The sequence below is a fragment of the Aspergillus viridinutans genome, assembly GCF_018404265.1.
Source record: "Aspergillus viridinutans IFM 47045 DNA, scaffold_3, whole genome shotgun sequence".
NCBI lineage: Eukaryota > Fungi > Ascomycota > Eurotiomycetes > Eurotiales > Aspergillaceae > Aspergillus > Aspergillus viridinutans.
In genome coordinates this window covers 1,517,061-1,534,669 of record NW_025091219.1, presented here as the reverse complement: position 1 = coordinate 1,534,669, position 17,609 = coordinate 1,517,061, and the positions used below count along the sequence as shown (strand labels likewise).

General features: G+C 51.9%; 7 protein-coding genes across 7 annotated transcripts; 2 read left to right on the top strand and 5 right to left on the bottom strand.

Moving 5' to 3' along the window:
- Window positions 1–122: 122 nt before the first annotated feature.
- On the bottom strand, window positions 123–929 carry Aspvir_005498 (uncharacterized protein; the record flags this gene model as incomplete). Its single annotated transcript, XM_043268713.1, has 1 exon — window positions 123–929. One exon carries the CDS (start codon window positions 927–929, stop codon window positions 123–125), a length of 807 nt encoding a protein of 268 aa, XP_043124648.1.
- Window positions 930–2,194: 1,265 nt separating this feature from the next.
- On the bottom strand, window positions 2,195–3,247 carry Aspvir_005497 (uncharacterized protein; the record flags this gene model as incomplete). The annotated part of the gene is made up of 3 exons (XM_043268712.1): window positions 2,195–2,637; window positions 2,694–3,013; window positions 3,150–3,247. The coding sequence occupies 3 exons, from the start codon at window positions 3,245–3,247 to the stop codon at window positions 2,195–2,197; spliced, it is 861 nt and encodes a 286-aa protein (XP_043124647.1).
- Window positions 3,248–3,303: 56 nt separating this feature from the next.
- On the bottom strand, window positions 3,304–3,660 carry Aspvir_005496 (uncharacterized protein; the record flags this gene model as incomplete). The annotated part of the gene is made up of 1 exon (XM_043268711.1): window positions 3,304–3,660. The coding sequence occupies one exon, from the start codon at window positions 3,658–3,660 to the stop codon at window positions 3,304–3,306; it is 357 nt and encodes a 118-aa protein (XP_043124646.1).
- Window positions 3,661–3,927: 267 nt separating this feature from the next.
- pex14 (putative peroxisomal membrane anchor protein (Pex14)) lies at window positions 3,928–5,312 on the bottom strand (the record flags this gene model as incomplete). The annotated part of the gene is made up of 5 exons (XM_043268710.1): window positions 3,928–4,665; window positions 4,737–4,821; window positions 4,890–5,139; window positions 5,207–5,213; window positions 5,280–5,312. The coding sequence occupies 5 exons, from the start codon at window positions 5,310–5,312 to the stop codon at window positions 3,928–3,930; spliced, it is 1,113 nt and encodes a 370-aa protein (XP_043124645.1).
- A 549-nt stretch (window positions 5,313–5,861) lies between these two features.
- Window positions 5,862–8,165, top strand: Aspvir_005494 (kinetochore-associated Ndc80 complex subunit NDC80; the record flags this gene model as incomplete). The annotated part of the gene is made up of 2 exons (XM_043268709.1): window positions 5,862–5,906; window positions 6,000–8,165. The coding sequence occupies 2 exons, from the start codon at window positions 5,862–5,864 to the stop codon at window positions 8,163–8,165; spliced, it is 2,211 nt and encodes a 736-aa protein (XP_043124644.1).
- A 2,448-nt stretch (window positions 8,166–10,613) lies between these two features.
- Aspvir_005493 (uncharacterized protein) lies at window positions 10,614–13,712 on the top strand (the record flags this gene model as incomplete). The annotated part of the gene is made up of 1 exon (XM_043268708.1): window positions 10,614–13,712. One exon carries the CDS (start codon window positions 10,614–10,616, stop codon window positions 13,710–13,712), a length of 3,099 nt encoding a protein of 1,032 aa, XP_043124643.1.
- A 574-nt stretch (window positions 13,713–14,286) lies between these two features.
- Window positions 14,287–17,159, bottom strand: Aspvir_005492 (Zn(II)2Cys6 transcription factor; the record flags this gene model as incomplete). Its single annotated transcript, XM_043268707.1, has 4 exons — window positions 14,287–15,709; window positions 15,764–16,494; window positions 16,576–16,687; window positions 16,756–17,159. 4 exons carry the CDS (start codon window positions 17,157–17,159, stop codon window positions 14,287–14,289), a joined length of 2,670 nt encoding a protein of 889 aa, XP_043124642.1.
- Window positions 17,160–17,609: the final 450 nt, after the last annotated feature.

Genomic DNA, 17,609 nt, shown 5'->3' with positions numbered 1-17,609 from the left:
GTATCTTTTCTTGCTTCCTCTTCTGTAGAGTCTGCCGCTCTGTCCGCACTCGACCAGAAGCACATGGATCAGGTATTAATAGCATAGACCTAAGAATTCAACCATGGTGAGTGCCACTAGTATCAGGAGTGATCGATATCAGTAGTCAAGCCGATGCCTGCAGGCTCACTTTTCGTTCCCTTTCTACGACTAATGGCCTCCTTCCTGGACCTTTTCCCTCTCTTTCGTGCTTTCTTCGGGTATGCGATAATGACCCTGTCGCTTGCTTGCTGTGATCCAGTCGTGGATTGACTACTGCCACCCTCAGCTGCACGGGTGCAATGCTTCGTGGAAGCGGCAGGCCTGGGACTCTCGTTCTCATCGGTAATGGGGAAGCTTGGAACAGCGCTCTTCGCCATCTTTGAGTTGACAGTCCTCGGCAAAAACCGTTCTTCACCTAAGCCTTGCTGTTGTACTTCCTTTAGGCCCAAAACATGCTGAGGCTCGACCTGCTGATCCCTGTTTCCGTCGAGCTGCTGCATGACGATGCGTTGCTGCGCAATAGGAATGAATTCGGGTGCGTCAGGCTTCCACTCACCCCTTCGTAATGGTTTCTTGCCATGCAAACTGGTATCTGAGGAATGATCGACAGACTGAATATGTTGCACTTCAGCTTGGTCGTCGTGCTGGGCTTTGGGATTGGTAAGCTTGTGACGCAGCTTGGCAATGTGCAAAGCAGGCATTTCATCTCCAAGACTTTGTTCACGATCATTCCCAACGATATCGTCCGTGCCTTCTGCTTGAACCTCCTCTTCAATACCTTGTAGAGCCGAATGTGGTTGCAATCGTCTGCTTGAAACTGCTCCCATTGGTGGTCTCCTTCTAGGCTGACGTGACCGAAGATTATTCTGTGAGGGATCGCTTTCTTGTGTAGTTGCACCGTAATTCATACTTTCGCCTTGTCTGTTACGTACGGCGTCACGACACACATGGCCATCCGGGATCAGTGAAGCAGTTGCTTCGGGATCAGACTCGCAGTGGCAGGGTACGGTCCAAGATCCAACGACGACGCAGAGAAGCAGCACAAGGCTGACAAAACGAATCGCACGAATGGATATAAGAAAGATGGTCATTATTTTCCCTACTTGCGTGGGATAAACAGACGATGTAAGCAGAAACAGCTCCGGGACCAAATATAGAAGAGAACAACCTCCGAGGGAGATGCGTAGGACTCCTCTTGGCTTCAAATAAACCAGCAGTAAGATATACCAGAAGATCACCGAGCCTAACAGATATACCTAGGATAAGAAATCGCGTTAGTCCGGTAGGATATCTCTATGGATGCATTCAAAAAGGTTCTTACAGTGCCTTCGACCCATGTTATTACAGTTCGCAGGAAAGGAACGATTGAAACATAGGATAATTCCCAAGCCTGGCGGGTCAGCATTCCATAATGAGACTTGAGAAGCTCTGACTGAACTGAGAGACTCCTTACATAGGTCAAGATGATCACTCCAATGAGGAATTCCGTGAATACATAGAGAAGCCTACACCTTGTCTCGTTCAGATAGTCTCTAGGGCGCGAGGCGAAGATCCCAGTCTTCGCAGACAGGACGTAGAACATGCCCGCAGCCAACGGTAGTGAGCAAAGGATCCCTGCAACTGCCTGAGGGCTGAGGTTTCCGAGGCGATAAATTGAGGAGGCCATACTGAAGGGCTGGGCGAGCAGGCGGAGAGGTTGAATGTGACAAACGTAGGACAGCGGTTTGTACTTCAGCAAAAGCTGATCCGTAAAGAGCTAAAATAGATTGGTGAGGACGAGGAAGAAGGACACGCGAAGTAGCTCAGTCAGAGACGCCTTCCCCTTTAGGATGAGGAGTGGCGCTTTCCTAGACAGGAAAGGACTATGGGTCAAAGGAGCCCTCACCATCAGAAGAGTAAGGCATCGATGGAACATTTTAAATGACGAGGGATCGAAGAAGTGGCATGGTCATTACAGCAACATCTATTGAGAAACATCGCCGTTTAGTTCGTGGTTCGTTCAAATGTAGGCTAATCAGCAACTATGCCTTCTCCCAAGAGATAGTCACGTACATAAGCCCACGACTTATACGCTGGGAAAAGCGGAACACGGCATGAAGAAACATGACAGGACTTCATGTGAGGAACATGCTCCAACAAGGTCAACTATCATGAAAATATTCCTGGTAAAAACTCAGCCAAACCGTTGTTTAGCCAACGTTTTGAGCCATCCAATGGTCTCGTCTTCCTTCTTCCGATATTGTTGAAGTCGCTCTTCCCGCTCCGCTGCTCGAGCTCGGAGTATCTCTTCCCTTCTGATTTCACGCTCGTTCTTTTTTCGTTGCTCACTAGCCTGTGCCTTTTTTATGGCATCTAGATCGTTTTCGCCGGAGCCCATAAGATCGTCGTCTGGTGCTGCTTCTATGGGTGAGCCACCTCGCCGTGATTCAGCGAAGGCACGGTTCGCAACGGCCGCTTCTCGACGCTTCTCCATACGCCTTTCATGCGTTCCAGGCTCCGCGCGGGGTGCAATCTCATCCTCTATTTGCCGCATCTCAGACTTGTGGGAGCGTGTCTCTGCACGGAGCTGTTTTCTTGCGTCCTGGCGAGCCGCGATGGCATCCTCTACGGCGGACTCTGCCCAACACACAGTGTTAGCCTCATACAAGATAATGGTAGCGGGGTGTGCGCACCTTTTCGTAACTCCAAGTCCTGTATTGTCGGGATTGTTGGTCCAGCGGACGGGCCATCTTGACCCCTGGCTGTCACCTCATGATGAGGAAGTATGGGACCGTACTCCTCGTCCTCGGAATCAAATTCCCGTTCGTTCTGCCTGGCTGTTGCCTCTGACGCATCGCCAGTGTCCGCATCTTTCCCTCGGCCACCTTGTTCATAATCTGCTGAATCACGACGTCGTCCAGGGCCGGATACTGGGGGTTGTTCTGGGGCATTACGACGGGCTTTCTCGAGTGTGCTAGGGTCATACCACCCTTCGGCGAGCTCTCCACGGTTCCTATAATGTCAATCACTAAATATATTTTCCGGCTATCAAGATGTAGTTCATCGCGTGCTGACCCGCGCAAGCGAACAATTGCACTTGCGGAAAATTGCAGAAAATCTGTAGTCGCTCGAGGTAACGGAATCCTTACCATTTTCGAATAAAGCTCTTCCACCTACCCTTGATCTCCTCTTCGCTCAAATCTTCCATTATCATTCCCTTCTGGATATCGAGATACATGGCGAACATGGGTGCGTAAGGGGTCAGATCCCGTTTCGAAAGCTCTCGTGCTTGGAAGGGAAGCACTACGGGCACCGAAGAGGCTGGTTGCGAGTGCCGATCGCGATCATGACTGTAGTCTCGGTGTCGGCGATGACCATGACGGTGCCGATGGTGATGTCTTTTGTGTCTGTCACTTCGGTCTGGGGAGCGCGAGCGCGAGCACGAATCGTGATCTCGGCGGGATCTGTCTCTATGGCGATGATCGCGGGTAGACATTGTGTGGATTTTCTTGGGTGGTGATCGTATCCGATATCACGGTTGTCAAGGAAAGCGACAACCAATCTATATATCGGACGAGAAGCGGCCAGAAGCTGCGGATCACATGCCAAGCTTTTCTGGGGCCAGAGGACATGATTTCCCGAGTATGAGGTCAGAGCCATAAATATCGCCAATACTTCTTATCTACTCATTTCAACGCTTAAAGGTTGTTTCATGGCATTTATCGGAATATAAGCAAGAAGACATGCAAATATCCTGTTACCCTTCGTTTCCCCATCGATAATAAGCACGGTGTACTACCTGAGAATCCAGTACTCTTATTGTAAATACATCCAAGAAATGCAGGGCAGTGGCTCTTATTACCACATACAGGGATAAATGAAAGGGTATTCAGATTGTCAGCGCATGCACAATCTCGGTAGAATCAATCAACTGGCTGGAGCGCTCTGTTGCTCCTTACTGTCAGAAGAGCTGTCTCCTGCGGGCGTCGTCGTTGACTGAGTAGTGGTCTTCGACCGGTTGGCAGCAGCCATCTGCCAGGCAGGAATGGAGGCGCCTCGGCCAAATTGCGCAAGAGGGCTACTAGCCGCGGCGCCGGTGGTCGTGCCGACGCCTGGCTGTGCTGGGGAGGGCTGCGATCCTTGTGTAGTAGGAGTAGCCGTAACGCCGTTGGTAGTAGCGGGAGTGGTAGCCGGCGACGCCTCCTCCGCGGGCCGAGCAACGCTGGGCAGAGTTGATGCGCTGATAGTCCTTCCAGCAACAGGGGCGCTGGATGCACCGCTGCCACTGAGTCTGTTACCAAGCAAAGTCTTCAAGCTCTTCAATTCAGTGCCAAGCTCCTTCAACCGGGTTTCGTTTCCTTCCCGAGCGCCCTCAAGAGCCTTGGGGATGGCGTCCTTCAATGATTTAACCTCATCGCTGATGCGGCGGGTTTCGTCATCACGTCGGCGAGAAGCGGTCTTCAGATCGGCCACCAGGGTTTCAACTTCCCGGAGCGCTGCATCCAGCCGCTCTGTGCGCGCTTCTTCCGCTGACTTCAATGCCGCAGTATCTGTCGAAAGTTGCTCAATTAGAGCAAAGGCGCGAGAAAACTGCTCATCAATATGCTTCTTGTCTTGTTCTAATTGGGGTGGTGTAGGAGGGGCGATTAATGGCGCAATGTACCGCTTGAGGACCACTTGTTAGTACCATCGCAAAACAAGTAAAGTCGAGCGAACTGCGGCACCGATGTACTAACCTTTGTGACGGTGTATAACCCATATCCCACACCTCCGACTACTGTAGCCATGATAAACCAATCCCGCCAGTCCCTCTTGGGGGGTCTACCAGTTCACGAGTTAGATTTCAAGCTCTATATCTAAATATCATGGGCTGATGGTAATGCACTTACTCTGGAGGGGCCTGCCATTGGCCATAAGGAGGGTAGCCATACCCTGGTGGTGGAGGGGGGGGACGGTAGACAGCGTTTTGAGTGGAAGGTTGATAGCCTTGCGTTGAGGCGACAGCAGAGGCAGCAGCGGACGAGTCTTCACCGGCGCGGGATAAAGCGAGATCGATCTCTTCCTGTGTAAGGTTCTTTGATTGAAGGAATGCGACTCTCTTCTCAAGGGGTGATGAAGCTACAGAAGGATCCTGTAGAACTGTTTAGGTGTTAGGCTTCACGTCCAACACTCAAATTGGAATGGCATCGAGGTAGAGCACACGCACAGGAAACCTATTCAAGAACAATGGTCAGCTCCGGCTCCGATCGCAGCATCATACACTTGAGGATGTTACATACAGCAGAGGAGACAAGCTCCTCGCGAGGAGCCATGATGATATTGTAACACCGGCTTCAATCAAGTTAGCTGTGTTCAAATGATTTCAAAGGGTAGAGAGGCCGGGAAGAGAAGTTGGTTGAAGAATTGGAGAAGACGGATGTGGGAAATGATCACGGCGACAGATGCTCATCGGCACCGGACGAGGCCTCCACTGTTCACCTGGACCTCGGAACTTGCGCTGCTTACGGTAATTACCGCCAATGATACGACCACCAGCGGAGGTTCCCCAGATCTCGTGATTGTCGCCGCAGGAAGAACTGTTGTTCCGTAAGTTTTCACCGCCTGCTGTATTGAGCGACATAAGTGGCATGTGCTTGTTTACATCTTTCGGTCGCTGTTTTGTACTTCGTGGGTAACGCTTCAAAACCCCGTCCTTATCATTTCATGTGAGGGGAAGTCGACTGTCTCATACTTCGCTGCATCCACAACTTATTTTTCTTGGCTTTTCATATCCTTGGACCCTCAGCCGTTTGGGGGCATTCCTCATCCGAACGTTCGCTTTAACCACGAGTTCATTGCCGCAGTCGCGGCTTCCTTTCATCATGTCGCAGGATACGGGATTGTTCAGTATCAGGCGCCCCCGAGAAGTATGCGCAGCCATGCCTGTTCCTCGATGTCCTTGATATATCGTATCATTCAATGCGCTGTGACTGATTGCGACTAACATATTCTTGATACAGACTTTGGGGAGCGTTCAAAATTATTCGGCCCTGCCGCAACCCTCATCGGCCCTAAAGCGCACCAGCTCCATTGGGTATCAGAATCCTCCCTTTACCTCACAACACACGCGCTCGATGTCACTACTAAACTCTGCAAGTCGCCCTCAACAACCGAATTTCCAGCGCTCTTCATCCGGCGGGGCGTTTGGTGCCGATGCTGGACTTTCGTCGGTCAGGCGATCCGTATCCAGCAACATTTTTCACGGCGCGAGTGTTGGTCGCCCAAGCTATGCGCCGGGCTCACTATCTGCCAGCTCTGCATCGCAGAGTCTACAAAGGAGAAGCAGCGTCTTTTCGCGACCATCCATGGGAGGGCCAATGGGACATCAGTCCTTCTTCACCCAAGTGCCCAATGCCGCCGGCGTTCCTCGGGATCCACGACCTCTTAGGGATAGATCATTCCAGGCTAGAATTGGACAGGAGCTCCTTGAATACCTGACGCACAATAACTTTGAGCTGGAGATGAAACATTCGCTGGGTCAGAACACACTCCGATCGCCAACGCAGAAGGACTTCAACTACATCTTTCAGTTTCTGTATCATCGCATCGACCCTGGGTATCGGTTCCAGAAGAGCATGGATGCAGAGGTCCCGCCGATTCTGAAGCAACTGCGCTACCCATTCGAGAAGGGTATCACCAAATCGCAAATCGCCGCAGTAGGAGGCCAGAATTGGCCTACTTTCCTGGGTATGCTGCATTGGTTAATGCAATTAGCGCAGATGATGGATCGGTTCGTGCTTGGGGAGTACGACGAGGCCTGTGCGGAGATGGGTGTGGACGTGTCCGGGGACCGCATCATTTTCCGCTTTTTGACCGGGGCGTACCACGACTGGCTGCAGGGTGGTGAAGATGAGGATGATGAGACCGCTGGGAAACGACTGGTGCCCCATATCGAATCGATGGCTCAGGAGTTTGAGAAGGGGAACGAGAAATACGTGCAGGAAATGCAAGTTTTGGAAGCAGAGAACCGGGCACTACGCGATCAGATTGAAGAGTTGGAGAAGAACGCCCCCGACATGGCCAAATTGGATAAGCATTTCAGAATTTTGGAGGACGATAAGCGGAAGTTTGAGGACTACAATCAGAATGTTCAGGGCAAGATCGAGAAGTACGAAAATCGCATCAAGTTCTTGGAGGAGGAGATCCAGAAGGTTGAGGCGGAGCTTCAGGCAGCCGAAGAGGAGCGATCCAGCCTCCAGTCCAGCGTTGATCAACAAGGGATTACTATTCAGGATATCGATCGCATGAATACTGAGCGGGATCGACTGCAGAAGAGTCTCGAAGATACTACAGCCCGGCTGGAAGAGACGCATGCAAGGGTCATGGAAAAGGAAGCCGAGGCTAGTAGGAAACTTGAGGATCTGGAGGAAATCGTTAAAGTCTACAACACACTCGGCTATCAGACTAGTCTGATTCCTTCCACTGCCGTCAACGCGAAGGGTCAGGATTACGAACTCAGTCTGAACATCAATGATAATAGCTTCTCCGCGTCGCAGATTGGCGGTCTGCCGAACAGGATCTCTTCCGAGGCAGACCGGCTGCTAGCTGAGCCTTTTACAGGCTATCACCCGGCGCATCTACTCAACTTGGATCTTCGTGGTGTGGTGCGCAGTAGCTTGCAGGCTCTTCGGAAGGAGATTAATGAGCGTCGGAAACGTGCGATCGATGATGACTTGGAGCGTCGCAATTTGCTAGACAACATCAAGGAAGCGATGGATGAGAAACGGGGCGAGGTTGAAGCTCTGGAGCATAAGCGGCGGGCTGCGGAGGAGGAGTTTGAGCGGTTGAAGGAGATCACTACCACTCAGAAGCTTGCGTCAGACGCCCAAATTGAGAAGATGGAAAAGGAATTGGCCAAGATGCGAGCAACTTTGAGCGAAAGTGTGCAGTTGATGGAACAGCGGGAAATGAACACCAACATCGAGTACGAACAGCTCACGCTTCGGGCTAATGCGTTACGAGAGGAACTTCATACCAATGTGGAAAGCATGTTGAACGACGTGATTCGATTCAAGGTGCACATCCAGAAGGGTCTTGAAGACTATGAAAGCTTCGTCGTCGATGAAGTGGAGCAGGAGCTTGGAGGTGACGTGCCTGCGACAGAGGATGTCACTAGTCAAATTTGAGAAAATCTGAGTTGCGAAAACCGCTGACGATCTGCTATGGTCATGATTGACGATTGTTCATGCGGAAATTTATCCTTTGTCTTGTTTTATTGGCAGTGCCGTCACTTCTTTTCAGCTCACTCGAATTCGAGGATGATCATCGCAAAAATATTCTCAGCGAGAACGAGAATTTGTTTACGGGGTCATTCATTTTTCGTTTGTGGCGTTGTTGGACTGGTATGGGTTCTTGGGGGGTTGACATGTTCTATATCTGAATTGTCCGGATGCTCTTGATATTGACGATTGATACCTCTTTCTAACTAAATTGTTGAGATTTCTGTTCTGTTTGTGGTATCACTAGGCGAAGATGTATATACACATTCCATACGCGTTGTCTCAAGTTCTCTTTCTTCCTGATCAGTTTGTGACTCCTTTGTGTGCCTAGACAATGGACATACTCAGACCGATCATCAAGGGCTCCTTTGCCCCATCGCGAGGAGTCCTTCGCTTCGAGGGTTGCTCGCTGATTGCCACCAGGTTTCGACTACTAGTGACCTTGGGTTGGTCATCCTTGATAGCCAACCTGCGAGCGCATGGTCAAAATCACGTCCAAGACATGAGGTCCCTCTCTTCTGCTCAAAATGTCCTGTTAATTTTTGTCTTTTGTTGATCGCTTGCCTCCTTCAATGATTGACAAGAAGGGACGCGCAAGCTTACGAGATTCGTATTCCTCCCACACAGCAAGATCATAAGATCGGCTCATTTGTCGAGCTGGCCGGTTGTTACCAAACGCAGGATAGGCCACCTCGGGAATCTTTTTTTCCCAGTCTCGTATAGATTATCTACACAGAAAGCAACCAACATCCTACTCATGGGGCCAGGTAAGGCTTGCAGCTGGCTGTGTATTCGTCAACCCAACAGCAGCGAGTCATTATGCCCGCTTCTGATTGAGTGCGGTAATATTCCTCGTATAACATTTGCCTTGAGAGTGGTCGGCATGTCTCGTTGAAGCGTTGGGGGCCGATGGCTATGCTCATCCGAAGTGTTGCGTACAGCTGCCATGTCAGTCCTTGCCATTTGGGATGAATGACCAATCGGCATCCTATTGAGACATAACACTATATTCAAGATCGGCTCTTATCTTCGCTAAGTCGGGTTGATCCCGCGAGCTTCTAAATAAACCTGCTGCACGGCTGTTGGATCTGCCTTTGGCCCTCTCGGCCCCCAGCGATTGGAGATAATGCCATCAACGTCTCGGGTAGAGAATGGCGATGAATTTCATGTGTGTCAAATGATAAACGAGAACATGAGGAAGCGGAGGCAGTTCTGCAAGGTATATATACCACTAAAGACGCCAAATGAGTCCAATTTCAACGCCCAAGCAGTGTGTGCCGTGCACAGGAGGATCGCACCCAAATCATCCTATCGGTCATATATACATTGAGCAAAAGTCTAGCTTATGCTATCGAGCCACCATGAAAGCTTCCACCATCGTTCTCAGCGCCGTCGTGGCTCTGTGTGTCAACCCAGCTCTAGCTCGTGTACCTGGAAGGCCTTCTACTCCCGTTTCTTCCTCCCATACGGTAAGTCCAAAAGTGGACAATCCTCCAGCTTGACTTCCCACTGACAGAGCGCCCATTCAGCCTTCGGGGACACCGTCTTCAAGTTCTTGCATCCCATCAGCCACACCATCCGTGACTCCGTCCACTACTCCATGTCCGTCGAGAGGCCCGAGGCCCACAGGAGCTTATCCCTGGCACTCGTCCACTTTCAGCCATCACCCAAGCGCAAGCTGCACGCCGAGTGGAAAGCCTCAGCACCGAGAACCTCACGGTGGTGGTCCTGGATGGGACCACGATCACCGAGAGCCGTCTGCTGAGGAATTTGAAGTCTTCCGACCTAGGAAGTTTAAGCGCATGTGAACTCATAGAGAGAAGGACAATAGATTTGAAGGATCTGTATCGCTTGAAGGCATCTGTCTTATACAAGCAGACTGTTAGTCCTGTTGTTGATTTGGGGGTCGGATCATTCATTCGTTATCATTTCCGCAGTTAACGAGCGTTGATGTTTATGAGACACTATATGACCCTCATACGACATCCGAATAGAACGGAGCTCGTTTCCATGTCTCAGATACAAAGTAGATTCGGATTGAACATAGTCGGATGCTTCATGGACAGCTTTATCTGATAGTACAAACAGCCGAGCCATGATTGGCTGACGACCGATGACTAAAGCTGCCGGCGATACTTTTTCGTTGCCGCCGACAAGCAAATCCATCTGAAGATTAGAAAAGTCTACAGCTCCCACATCCTCACATTGTGACTGACAGGACTTGGTAACGGTGTTATTTGGAAATGTGGAATTGGCTAAACGATTAGATATGCGCTGCAGACGTCTCTCGGACGGTCATATCGAGTTTTGCATTTCCCTCCCGCAGGCTTCGTCCGCAACGTCCTCCGCCGTGTCATGAAAAAGTGCCTGGGTCCATCTCGTCCGCCGTGTCTGGGCCGCAGGTTCTCCTCGTTCCATTCTCCGTCAGCTTCGTACGGTCGCTCATTCGCCTCTTCGCTTCGACTAAAACCCTCGAGCTGCGGAATCTCCATAGGAAGGCGACAATGGAGTCGCCCGTTCTCCGCGAGGTCTGCGGCAGTGGTCGACCGCCAGCTGCTGCGGGACTATGTTCAATTTGAGAAGAAGAGATGCCCAGTGTCGGGGCCGAAATCGAGACAGGAGAACCCCGATTCTTGGATTCCTCTATTAGAACGTTACCTGCCGCCATCCCTGCGAAAAGTCCCCGAGGAAGCCACCGTGACGGATGCCGAGTTCGACGCCGCAACGACCATGGGCCGGGAGACTCTCGTACAGACTATCGAGCTAGCCAAATTGCTCTTCTACGCTCGGACTGAGGGGAACATCGATTTACTGGCATACTTGGGTTTTCGGTTGAACAATTGGCCTGCGGTGAATGTTCTTCTGACTCGGCTACTGGACGCTGCGGACGCACTTGACAAGTATTCGATACCCCGCATCCCTCTATCCAGTCATGACTGGGGTTCTGGCGCTGGTGTCTCGCTTGATGAGCTTACCGGTCAGCATGCGGAGAGGGCCTCCGAGCTCGTCCACATTGCAAAGTCGCCAGCGGCGTCGGAACTGACCAGCTTCGACTCGTGGACGGAGCGCCCATTTGCAGATGAACACGCTAAGCGCTTCATGGCCGAAGTCTGGCAAAGCTTGGGGTCGATTGTGCTCGATGCCGCCGATGCGTCTCCGAACGAGTCTAAGCTGGCAATGTCCTACGTCTTTCGTACCCTTGCTCGTCTACACCATTCTGGCGCAGTGTCTGACCGGGTATACAAATACGATCCTCCGAGTGTCCATAGGGTGAACTTTCGGCCGCCGGGAATGCACCTTTTGTCAACCCACATCATGAGCGTGTTGACGGACGCGGCTTGGTTGGCACATGAGGCTGAAGTTGCAGCAAAAGCTGCAGCTGCAGGCAAGGAGTCGCCATACCTCCCTTTCAATTTAGGTATACGGGAACTTGGACATGAGATTTGGTTGGAGCTAATTCTTTGGTCTTGTGTGGAACATGGGTATATTCAAGAAGGAGTGTGGCTTATAGAACGAATGAGGTCAAAGACCGATTCTCGAGCTTGGGGCTTTGAGAGCTGGAAGCCTCTCATCGAATCTTCCAGGTCAGTTTGGAAGACCAACGTGAACGCAGAAGTGTCTTGGCGTCGTCCCGGAGACAATGACCGTCAGTGGTCGTCACGGAGACACAGCGGTCTTGCTCCCTTCAACGGGCTAGGAGAGCGCACGATCAGCGCCGAAGTCGCCGCAGCGCTTTTAGATAGCCTGCCAAATTTCGTCTATCTGGGTCTGGGCTGGCGCGGTTTATCGCCAAGTGCGCTTCTCCGTCATGTATCAAGCCTCAAGCCCGCCATTGTCCCGCCCACGGCTGATGCGAAGTTGCAACCGACGGCAAAAGCAACCAACTGGTTCGTCATCCGTGCAATCGAGTCTGGAGGCTTCAATGCCGAGAATGACCCTCGAGCCTTCGAGGCACTGCTCAAAGTTACTCCCAATGTTACTCCACCGTGGAGTAACAATACCTCTCCTATGGAAGAAGACATGGAATCGTTAACATCGGGGCAGCTGTACGACGACACGTCTGCATTCGCTGGTCTTATGGAGTACAACATAAGGTTCTTTGCCTCGCGACGTTTGTGTACAGATGCGTTAGACGCCTTCTCTTGGCTTCAGGAAGTAGTGGACGCGAGCAAGTTGCAGCGCATCCGCGAGTTCTCTGAGCGAGTGGACCAGTCGGATACTGATGGTCTACCTTCATTTGACCTTGACAGCCTGGAATCCTTCAAACCGTTTGAATCGTCCATGCCACAGATGTCGATCGTTACAGTAGCTGAATTGCTGGACTTGGTCACGACTTCGCGGGCGTTTGCATTCGGGGACTGGTTGTTCTTTTCGAACGACATTGACGGCCCTCCCATTCCTCCAAGTGCATACGGGAACCAAGCCCTCGCACCGTCGATTATCCGATTCGCAACCGCCACTAAGAACGAAGCACTGTGTAATTCGGTTGTGCGTTCTCTCTCTCAGCCCCTTTCCTTGAACACCTTGCGGGCGTTTTTGAACTTCCGGATCGCCATGGGACAGTGGGATTCCGCGACTATGATGCTGGAGTACGTCCGCGATTACCGATTGAAGTCATGGGGATACAGCAACGTCACGGCGCTGGCTGCTGCAATCGTGCGGATGGACCACGCCATCAAGCAGCAACCCTCCACGGTGCAACAAAGCGACCTAGACCGCGCAAAGGACCTTCTCCTCCGCCTCCTCAACGGCGAATTCAACGAATCCCACCACTCCAAAACCAGCTTCCAAGACAGACTCATCCACAGCATCCGCCGCGTCTTCCTGACCATCCCAGGCTCCCTCCGCGAGATCGCCCAAAAGACCCACCTCAAGTACAAAGCCACCTCGCGCAGCAACCACCCCTACATCCCCGCCACGGCCTTCCACGCGCTCCTCTCCGCCGTCGTAGACACCCAGGGCAGCGCGGCCGGCAAACGCCTCTGGGAACAGTGGTGCCTCGACGTCCGCTCCCCGACCTTCTCCCGCCTGCAGGAAGGCGGCATCACCCGCCTGTACCTGCACCGCGAGCGCGACCCGCGCAAGGGCGACCCGCACTTCGACCCGCGGTACTTCGCGCAGACGCAGAAGAAGGCCGTCCTGCCGAACCCCAACACCGTCCGCATCATCGCGCAGCAGGCGGTGAAGGAGTACACCGAGTTTGACGAGGCTCGCCGACGTCAACCACCCGGCCAGCTTGAACAGCAAGACTCGAACCTCGATACGTCCGGCCAGGGGCCAACGAACCCCGCTCTTGAAGTCGTGGAATTCTGTATCCGGCAGTTCCAGGCTTTCCGAGTGCCGTGGAGGGATATCAATAGGGAACTCGGGGGCCTCGTGTATCGCATGCACAGGGAGAAGAAGAAGGAGCGAAAGAAGACGGGCAGAGAGGGCGACTACACTCCCAACAAGTAATATTAATTGTACATATCTTTTTTGTCACATCTGCCGTTCGATTATAGCGTCTACATAGATCCCGCTTCTCTCGTGTACATATCGATATGCCTATACAAGGACAAATACTGGTTTACTGTCATTTTTGCGAGTTCGAATTGGCTACATTCCCAGAAATGTATCTGATATTATTCCCTTACACAATGTACGCCATACGTGTGACCAAGTCCCGAAATCATGGTATCAGTCCGTTCACACCACCCACGGCTTATGATGCATCGTGAGGCATCATAAAGACAAGCCTAGCTTAGACTCCAAAGGTGAAATCACGGAAACTCCAGCCCGTCCCTTGCCCAATCTTAACTTCTATTCGCAATTTGGCTGCGTTCCCCACAAAATCAACGCCGCAGCTGAACACCCAAAGTGAAGAAAATCGTGCGCAGAATCAGCAAAGAAAGCCTTTGGCATAAGAATAGGCAGTGTCAGGATATTCGTTAGGTCAAGTGACGATTAACTCAGAACATGAAGACAAGCCAGCGGACTGTGATAGGTTGAAGAAAATCAAAGAGTAATGGCCAATACATTACATGTTTCGTCAATGCGTCCATGGTTCCTCGTCGGCGGCCGCTGGGAAGAACGATCGAATGAATTCCCCGCTGATCGGGTCATAGGGGAAAAAGGCATCGCCTCCAGGAGGATTGCTGCTGGCCGAGGACAGCAGATCAAGGCCGGGGATCATTTGAGAATGCGAAACCGAAGACGGATGCGGATTCTGGTAGTATTGATAGGCCCCCTGGGACCCGTCGGCGGTATTGGGATTTAGAAGACTGAGGTCGTCCGTGGCATTATAAAACATGGGTGTTGATGTCATATTGGTGTTTTGTTGATTGGAGCCAGGGGGTTGCATGTTCATGGGCTGGGCTGGTCTCGTCTCGTAGACAGACTCGGGCATGTCGCTGACGTCGTAATTCATGCCGTAAGCGATCCGCCGGAGATTGCTATCACACAGCTGCCATGCACGTCGTGATGCGGCGCTGCACTCGGACATCGCATAGAGCCAGCGGACGGCCTTTTTGGCGGCCGCCAAGAAATTCGGCTCCTCCTCAGGCATATGGATGTTGCCGAAGGATAACTCGAGTAGAAGGACAGTCGCGGCCTGCATCAAGTAGTGCAATATGCACCACCAGGGACAGATCTGATAGAGCTTAATGGCGTTGGGCTCGTCGGGTAACAATTCGAGCATCCGACACGCGGACTCGAGCGATATCTCCGCCATGCTGTGACTAAAAGTCGGCTTTTTGCTTGGATCTCTCGGACGTGCGTCACGACGGCACAGACATGGTCGTCCAAGGGTGATTCGAGCACTGTAGAAGTGAAACGCGAGGAAAAGTTTCAAACGGAGCAGTTCTTGATCCTGGTCGTCCGTCTTGCCGACAAAGTCAAACACCTCGGGAAGAGTGTGATGCCAGCGATCGATTCTCGCTCGAAGGTCCCCAATACGATTCTCAATATGGGCCCACGGTGTGTGGACGCAATCTGGCGAGTAGACCCTGTTGACAATCTCCTGACTGATCACTGCCAGGTCGGTGTAGAATAGATAGCACAAGGCCTGGCTCGCAGGCTGACTCTTTAGCCATTGGGCGTCCCGTGGCTTGTCCGTGGCCTGAGCGTCTCTGCCACCCGGTGGATTCAAGGGCATTTGGCGAACATACGAACTTGCCATCGCTGATCCCACATACGCCTGCCGCATTTCTTGATCTGTCAAAAGCTTGGCCGCGAACGGCTCCCGTAGCTGCTCCTCATCAAAGGGGAGGGGCATAGGCGTCGTACAGACACCATCTAAGATACATGTTGACCTGCCCGTCATGACCCCAAGCATATGTTCGAACGTATACAGACACCACCAGACCTTATAACGTGCCTCTTTGGATATACTGGGAGTCGTCTCGCTGGTGTTCTTCATATTGATCCCGAGAGCAATACCAGATCGAACAGCCAAAGACGCAATTCTCCACGCTCTGGAAATGGTCAGTCACCACAAGAAAGCGGAAACTGGGTGCTATAGTACTCACCGGTTGATCTGATCTGATGCAAGAAGATAGAACGCAATAAGACCTTCAACCTGTACCTGCTGCAGGTCAGGATGATTGAAAAGCGTATCACCATTCATGCTGAGGATGCGAGCTCGTGTCAGATACACAAGATGATCACGTTCGTCTCCGCACCAAGGTGCCTGTGCAAGATGCGCATGCTTGGATGCAATAGCGAAAATCATGTTCAAAATGGCCAACCATTTGTCACCAGGCCGCGCTGCGCTTTCGAAGAAGGTCCTGTACTGTGCGCTAAACAGCGTGCGATTGATGATGGGGAAGAATGGGTGAACTGTGGTTAAGTAGTCTTCGAAAAGTTGGTCCGCCACATGGCGTGGTGGCATCCAGTACACTTGTACAGGACCTGGGACGGTGATATCCATGTCATCTAGGTGATAGTTCACTGCATGCAGAGCAAAGTCACCCTCAGGCTTCGTATCCGATGATCCTGACTGTCTCCGACCGCGTTGCTCAGCCTCTCGTCGTACCCTCTGCATCCAGGTGAGCTCCGAATTCTTGCCTATGTACCCTGTAGCCCTCGAGCTCTCACTCCGATTCAAATCTTCTTCCACCCTATCGATCGCGTCTAGCGAACCAATCGACGAAGGGGACGATGGCGGTTCATCCTGCTCCATTTCTTCATCCTGGGGCGTCACCGAAGAATGCGGATCATTCGAGGAACTCTCCTGGCCATTGCTGCTCTCTCCGTTATACTAATTGACAGTCGGGTGATCAGTACGGGCAAGCGCGGTACAAGTGAAGACTCCTCAATGAAAAGCGCCGCAGGCTCTTACCTTGTCCAGCGTGCTCTTGATACGCTCCGAAAGTCGGCTATCCACCACGCTCCCAATCTCTCGCAAGAGATTCTCGTAGTCTTGAGACTTGACCGACAATATATCCAACTGCCTGCGTCCGTGGCAAAAAAGAAACGAATCAGTTGTAAGCCCACACAACACGACAGACCCACGACGTACCCTTTTGTCCTCTCCCTCCATGACACCGGATATCGACACGTGACTCTCAGTTCTTTACATTGCCGGCATATAGGAGTATCACCGCTACATTTCGTCTTCCGTGCTCGGCAGGATTCACATGCTCGCGGCACACGGCGACTGTAGCGCGGGGCGACAGTCAAGCGCTGCCTGGGGATCGCGACTTTCGCATTTGCACTTTCATTCGCTCCGGATCGATTGGGACCTAGCGACGACGGATTTGAGATCTGCTGCATGTATGATGAGTCTTTGGGCGCGACAGCTGGCGTTGAGTTGGTCGCAGCTTTTTGATTGCGATCGAGTTGGGGTGGTGGCGGATGCGAAGGCATCTGGCCCCGCATCGCGGCACTTCCCGACTCGGGCATACTGGAGGGGGTGTTTTCCATGCTAGTTGCCCCTCTCCGGAGGCGACGATTGAACTGTAGAAGTAGGATGATGCAGATCCGGAGAAGATTGACCAGGTAAGTTGATCGAAAAAAGTCTTGGCTACAGGTGTCTGCGTCTTGGTATCAAGACTCTGTTCCACAATAGTCTAGAGCGGCCAACAATAGAACGGGCATTGTGGAACGATTCAAAGCCGACGACCCTGTTTCAGGACCAGTACGAGGAAGAGGCGGTTTAAGAAACAGGCCAAATCACTGCCATTCGTGAATCGAATGTGACTTGGAGTATGTTATAATTGTAAAATGAGCCGGAGCGAAACTGACACGAGGAGAAAGAGACCAGAACGACAGAAGGAAGGGAACACAAGAGGAAAGGGACCACCGCCTAATATTACTGACAAAAATGTGGCGTGGGAGCAGAAGAAACAGGCGCCAATCAGATGGCGGACGATT